The 7,275-nt window shown below is 49.2% G+C and overlaps 1 protein-coding gene across 2 annotated transcripts in view; it reads left to right on the forward strand.

The window, feature by feature from the left end:
- The window catches only part of B4galt7 (beta-1,4-galactosyltransferase 7), a 10,410-nt gene extending 9,255 nt beyond the window's left edge, over positions 1 to 1,155 (forward strand). For both annotated transcript variants that reach the window (XM_005355251.2, XM_026783130.1), the window contains one exon: positions 269 to 1,155. In XM_005355251.2, coding sequence (XP_005355308.1) covers positions 269 to 424 — 156 coding nt within the window. In that variant the 3' untranslated portion in view covers positions 425 to 1,155. The remainder of the gene's footprint in view (positions 1 to 268) is intronic.
- The last annotated feature ends 6,120 nt before the right edge of the window (positions 1,156 to 7,275 follow it).

The following is a 7,275-nucleotide window of genomic DNA, read 5'->3' on the forward strand; positions in this document are numbered from 1 at the left end:
GGAAGGGTTAACTAAAGGTACAGCCTCCTATAGACTGGATGGGAAGGGTTAACTAAAGGTGCAGCCTCCTATAGACTGGGTGGGAAGGGTTAACTGAAGGTGCAGCCTCCCTTTCTGGGAGGTATATAGTCCCATAGAAAAGTCTGAATTTTCCTTAGGTGCAGGCTTGGACAAGATGGCAGCTTTGGGCTCGTCTCTTTTAATGGAGATGGGTGAACAGTTGGCACCATGAAGCGTGAGTGAGTTCATGTTCTTCTCTTCTTCCCAGGAACAATTCAAGGTGGACCGGGAGGGCGGCCTGAACACTGTGAAGTACCGTGTGGATTCCCGCACAGCGTTGTCTGTAGGAGGGGCCCCCTGCACTGTCCTCAACATCATGTTGGATTGTGACAAGGCAGCCACCCCATGGTGTATATTTGGCTGAACTGGCTGAACAGTAAGGAAGCCTGTGCTTCCAGACCTCAGTGCTGCTCAGGCTCAGGAAACCTCAGGCCTTAGGCCCAGCTCGAGAGGATGCAGAGTGACCTGAAGGACTAGCCAGCCCCCTATCTACAGCCACCTGGGCCAGCTCCCTCCATAGCTGCAGCCACCTGGCCCCAGCCAGGCTCAAGAACGGACACAGGGAGTTCTGGGATGCTGCAGGAAAACCGCCAGAGAAGTTGGAAGTGTGGCTTGATGGGGATTCTCCGCCCAGCCTTCCTGCCCACCCTGCTCTTCCTGACCACCCATGCCCCCCGAGGCCTGAGGCCAAGAAAGATGGCTGGGGTTGTCCTAGCCCTTCTGTTCCTTTGGAAGAGAAGCCTCAGGCAGATGTAGTCGAAAGCCACGGGGCCAGTGTGTATGGCAGCTGCTATTAGGAGGCTTAGAACTTCAGAAGGCAGAATATAGCCCCGAACAAAGGAGCAGCTAAAACTAGCTTTAGCTGGCTGTCACCCTGAAGAAATGGGGTTGGCGGTGGGCCGTTTGTGCCACCAGATCTCCCTTTTCAAACGGAACTAGAACGCTGGATTCTTATGCAGAATTTTCTGATTTTTAAATGGTAGCAGCTAACTAAAACTTTCAAAAGCTATGGCAGGCCAAACAAAATGTTTTGTGGACCACTGGTTTGTCACCTTTGTTGACCAGATGGGGTGCAAAAGATGACACTGTAAAGATTTTTTGGCCCAATAAGCCTTTTTGCTGACGCAATAGTCCAAGTCAAACCAAATTAGAAAAAGCCCAGGTTTACTGTTTGCCAGCTCTCCTGGGTGGCCCTCCAGGAGGGCAAAGGAGAACCGGAAAGACCATGTGTTCATTCTGGGGAGAGAGAGAGAGAGAGAGAGAGAGAGAGAGAGAGAGAGAGAGAGAGAGAGAGAGAGAAAATAGGTAAATAGCCTGTGGGCGTGGCCTTGACCCTCTCTATGGAGGAGTCACCATTTGGCGGGCTTTCTCGGAGGTGGAGTCTGGATTGTGGCAACTCCCAGGGGAGGGGGCTTGGAATGGATTTTCCACCAAACATTCCAAAGTGGATGCTAGGGGGCTAGGGTGACGCATTCAACCAAACATCCCAGACTCCTTGGATAAAGGGGTGCCAGGGAGCTGAGGTGACACTTCCAACCAACAGACACCTTTCACTTATACACCGGCAGGGAGCTGGACCGGGGCAGGGGTGAAGGTGGCAGGTGTAGGTAGGAAGAAAAGCCAAAGGCGCAGGTTCCTACACTTCCTTCCCGGCTCCCGAGCTCACTTTACCCTGGGATGGCGAGTCACTTCTGTCTGCTTGCTGCTATATCCTGCCTTCTGGGAAGAAAGGTGACTGGGGAGGCAGGAGTGCCGACCCTGGCTGAGGGTGGACAGGACAGCCCGGAAGGCACCGTGTTCCTGGGGTGGGAGAAACTGAGGAGACATTGCAGAATCCCGAGAGTATTCTGGCTGGAATGAAGGATGTGCTGAGCTAGACCGTGGGACTGGGGAGTGGTCTGAGAGGAAACCTAGTGTTAACCCCACTAGGAGAGAACGAGACCACTACCACAATTTTTGAGCCAAATTTGAGGCCAGCTTTATTAAATGCTGGCCAGGTCCATACTTGGGATTTGCAGAGTATGGCACAGGATGACATTTTTTGCTTGTAAAGACAAACCCTACCTTCGTCCAATCACGGACAAGCACACATCCTGTGCAGTTGGGGCAACCAAGCTTGTTTACTGAAGTGAGAATGCCTGCCTAGTTAGCTTAGGCAGGAAAGTAATCTGTCCTTGGGCAAGTGGGGCTTGCAAATTAGAGGCATTTCTGTTTTCAAGATCTCTTAAGCACAGTAATTTAGACTTAAAACAAAATGTTAGCCCTCGCACCCAGCACCAACAGAGGAGGAAATGAGTGGTTCCACAGTGCAGTCCTCTAGCAAGGTGTGCCTCACCCTGGGAGCAGGAGCTAGAGGGGCATTTGGTGCAGTTAAGGTGGTTGGTTTAACATTGGGACACCCAAAGGCTGTGGAAAGAACGAGCTGCGTCCAGTTGAGAGGGTAGAATCCACAGCTTCAGTTCAAAGACTTGGGATGTTTTTGGGCCTGCTGCGCGCAGTTGGGAAGACTGCTTGTGTACTGCACAACCTGATTTGGGGGGGGGGGGTCTGTGTGTGAAGCTTCAGGTTCCAAAGTCTAATTTGGGATCATTGTGATTCTAAGTTGAGGCTGCCAGGAACTGAGCCTCACCCACTGCAGTGAGACACCTGCCTGGCTTACAGTACAGGCTGTGGAGACAGAGAGGCCTTGCCTCTGAGCTCTGGTCTTCTCAGCTTGGGTTTATGTGACCTGGGTAATGACTCACGCCCCTTGGGGATGTGACAGCAAAGCCCTCAGTTCTACATTTACCTGACATGTAGAAGAAACTGAAAAGGTGAGGTTCCTATCTATCTGTACCCGTGGAAGAAAGGCCAAGATGATGCTCTCTCTGCTCCACAGTCCCTGTGGCAGCTATCATCACCATTGTGCTGGTGGGCACCCCTGGCAGGAGCTGATGCACCCTCCCCCCCATCTGCAGCCTCCCTTCCTTGCTTCCAATTCTCTCCCATTCCTGCAGGATGGAAGTGTTGAAACCTGGTAGGCCGGGGTGAAGCAGGTGACAGTCTGCCTCTGTTTTCTCTGCCACTCTATGCACTGGACCCAGCTAACATTCCTACCTTGTTACTGGGGATGCGGGTAAAATGTGCCAGGACATAAGCTTGCCTGGTCGGTGTGAGTGGGAGAGCAGTCGCTACTTCTCTACTTCTGCTAGGGTTTTCTAGTGGAAAAGAACTGATAGAATGAATCCATATATATTAAACAAATGACTTACAGGCTATGATCCAGCTAGTCCAAAAATGGCTGTCTCTGAAGAATCTGATAGTTGTTCAGTCTGTTGAGATTCCAAAGAAGTTAAGTTCTTTTTTGTTGTTGTTGTTTTTTGTTTTTTCGAGACGGGGTTTCTCTGTGGCTTTGGAACCTGTCCTGGAACTAGCTTTGTAGACCAGGCTGGTCTCGAACTCACAGAGATCCGCCTGCCTTTGCCTCCCGAGTGCTGGGATTAAAGGTGTGCACCACCAACGCCCGGCAGAAGTTAAGTTCTAATATCAGTGAAGGAGTGCCACAGCAGGATGATGAACTTTCCAGCATGAGTGAGGGCAAAAAGCAAAGCGTCCTTCTTCCATGCCCTTTTATGTAGGCGCCACAAGAATTTGTGGCTGTGATTTGGGGTGCGCCTTCCTGCTTCAAATCTGCAAAGTCCTTACAGGAGTGGCCAGTCACTTGGATTTTACTGAATGATCATCATACTACCTAAGAGCTAAGTGTTTATTTCTGTATTGATGTCAAAGCAGGGGCATACAGAGGCAAGGAGTTTACCTGACTTACAGGTGACAAATGCTGGGGCTTGGGATGGAACTCCCTGGTCTCCAGAGCTTACATGACAAGTGCCCCAGCCTCCTATCCTTGAGGACTCCCTGCCTTCTCAGTGGGAGAGGGCCCACCAGGAGGGCTGCCACAGAGGGATGAAAGCTGGCCACAGGAGATGCAGAGTATTGGACCCCACAGCTCTTCTGTCTTAAGTGGTTTGACCAGCAGGGAGGTTCCTTGAGGTGACAGCCTGCCCAGAGCACTGCACAGTGATGGCTAACAAACCTGGGGAAGGCTTGCTGGTGGAGTGGGAGTTGGCAGAATGAGGAAAGCTTCTAGGGGAATTTACATGCACAGAGGGGCTGGAGAGAGCACTGGGCGCAGGTTCTTTCCAGCCTCCAGCCTCCAGCCTCCCCGCCCCCCCAGCGTCAGGAGGATGGGCAGAGGGAAGGCTATAATGAGTCACGATCTGGGAATGCCACACTAAACAATTGGTTTTTTGATTCTCGAGGTGCATGGTTTTCACACAGAATCTGGGCAGATTTTGATCCGTGTTCTAGAGATCATTTGAGGTTTTTAATACCTTACCTCCAGGGTAAGGACTGGGCATGGTGGCACACACCTTTAATCCCAGCACTCGGGAGGCAGAAGCAGGCAGATCTCTGAGTCTGAAGCCAGCCTGGTCTGCAGAGTGAGTTCCAGGATAGCCAGGGCTACACAGAGAAACCCTGTCTCTGAAAAAATAAAAAAAAATCTATTTTTCTCAGACACATCGTGTGGCACATGTTTTCAGTCCCAGCACTCGGAAGGCAGAGATAGGTGGATCTCTGAGTTCAAGGCCGGCCTGGTCTACATAATAAGTTCCAGCATAGCCAGAGCTACATAGTGAGACCCTGTCTTAAAATGCTGCCCCTCCAATTTAAAAAAAAATCTATTTTTCTGTTATGTGTTGATTTTTTTATTCTTTGGAAATTTTATGCATGCAGACAATGAAATATGATCATATGCATTCCCATTCCCCCTCCAACTCTCTCTGTATCCCCAAACACCTGCCCCTCCTGACTTTATGACTTTTTTCTTTTTTGTATATTCTTTCTCATTTTTTAAATTGATAACTCACTAAATCCAGTTAGTATAACTCACATGGGCATGCAGGCTGGGGGGCATCCACCGGAGCAGGGAAACCACCGTTGTCCACACCCTCAAAGAATGATTTTTCTCTTCCCCAGCAGCTATCAAGTACCAAAAGCTCCTCGGTATGAGACTTGGAGATCATCTACCCTATCTATGTGGGCTGTTAGTTGGCTTGCTCTCGTGTAGACCGTGTTCAGGTAACCACAGCTGCTGTGAGTCCATGGATGAATGCAAGGGCCACTCCTTCCCATTTAGCAGGGGTGGGGGGAGGACAGTGGTTATAAGCAGGGGTGGGGTGGGGAGGACAGCAGTTATAAAGATGGCCTTAGCAGGGGTGGGGTGGGGAGGACAACAGTTATAAGGATGGCCTTAGCAGGGGTGGGGGAAGAATAGCGGTTATAACAATGGCCCATTTAAACTTTTTTTTTTTTTTATTATGTATACAATATTCTGTGTGAACGCCAGAAGAGGGCGCCAGACCTCTTTACAGATGGTTGTGAGCCACCATGTGGTTGCTGGGAATTGAACTCAGGACCTTTGGAAGAGCAGGCAATGCTCTTAACCACTGAGCCATCTCTCCAGCCCCCAACAATGGCCCATTTAAAGTTGAGCACTCAATGCATTCTTTGCAGCACTCTGCCCAGTTAGGTGTCTGCTGTCTGCACTGACCACTGCATGCAGCAGAAAGAAGTTTCTCTGACCCAGGTTGAGAGGAGCCCAGGTCTACAGGTGTAGCATAAATACTTCCCAAAGTGGTCATTCAGGAGAACGATGATAGCAGGTTCTACCCTGGGGCATATGGTTTCTCCAGGTATGGGTTTTAGCTGAGTGAAGAGAACCTGGCATAAAATTCCTCCTGTGAATCAGGCCTCAGATCCAATCAGAAAGCTGTAGTTACCCCGTAACAGTCATGCCAGTACTGCATCAGTGGGCACGTCTTACCTGGCAGGTCAGTATTGTGGCATGCAGGGCATAGCATTCATCCAGCAAGCTACACAGTCCCGCTGACACTATGGATGCTAGCCAGTGGTGAGAAGTTTCCCAGTCACTTTGAGACTGATGTATGTCCTGCAGCCAAAGTGTGTGGTGTCTTTGGCAATAAGAGCTTCCATGTAGACACGGTGGGTAAGCAGGAGCCATGGCAATAACCATCAGAGACCTCCAGAGCCTCCTGCCCACTGACTTGTAAGGAGGCATCTCAAGCTCTGCTCTTCGGTTTTTCTTTAATGATCCAGTCTGGTCTACAGAGTGAGTTCTAGGACAGCACAGCCAGGGCTACAGAGAGAAACACCCCATTTCAAACCTTCACCCCCCAAAAAAAGTGACAAAGAAAATGAACTATGTCCAACAACAACAAATTTAAATACATTTTAAGATCTACTGGTGTGCCTCAGTGATTCTAAGCAATTGCTTGAAGTTAAGTAAGGTTCAAAAGCCACTCAGAACCTGTGGTGCCTATTAGCATACTAAAATGCTGGCCTCCAGGGTGTAGTTTTTTCCCCTCTCATTGTTCTTTGAGGGGCTGCCACCTAGCTCCCAAATACATACTTGGAGACTTATTTATGAATGCCCAACCTTAGCTTGGCTTATTTCTTGCAAACTTTTCTTAAATTATCTCATCTACCGTTTGCCTCTGAACTCTTACCATTATATAGCTTTCCATCCTTCTTGCTCCTTGGCTGGCTATGTTGCTGGGTGGCTGGTCCCTGGTGACCTCCTCACCTTCTCCTCTTTTCTGTCTTCCCTCTTCTCATTCTTCCCTACTATTTATTCTGTCTGCCTGGCAGCCCTGCTTATCCTCTCTCTCCTGCCTAGCCATTGGCTGTCCAATTGTTTATCAGACCAATCAGGTGTTTTAGGCAGGCAAAGTAACACAGTTTCACAGAGTTAAACAAATGGAGTATAAAAGAATGCAATAAATTGTTGATGGAAGTTTTCCTGTCCCGCAGCTGCTCTCAAATAAACACACAGAGGCTTATATTAACTATAAATGCTCAGCTGATAGCTCAGGTTTATCACTAGCTATTCCACGACTCCTGAACCCGCCCTTCTTCCTCCCATTATTTTCTCTGCACCAGGCTGTCTCACCCAATCTCTTTTTTCCCTGCTATCAGCCAATCGGCTTTTTATTAACAATGAACATAATCCATAGTGACACATCTTTGCATCATTAAATATTCCACAGCATAAACGAATGTAACACATCTTCAACTACTATCCCATAACACCAGACTTCCTCAGGATCACAGCTACCTGGCCTCTTTTCATCCTGCCCCATACCCTAAACTTCTGCT

Source organism: Microtus ochrogaster, chromosome 16 (genome assembly GCF_000317375.1).
Source record: "Microtus ochrogaster isolate Prairie Vole_2 chromosome 16, MicOch1.0, whole genome shotgun sequence".
NCBI lineage: Eukaryota > Metazoa > Chordata > Mammalia > Rodentia > Cricetidae > Microtus > Microtus ochrogaster.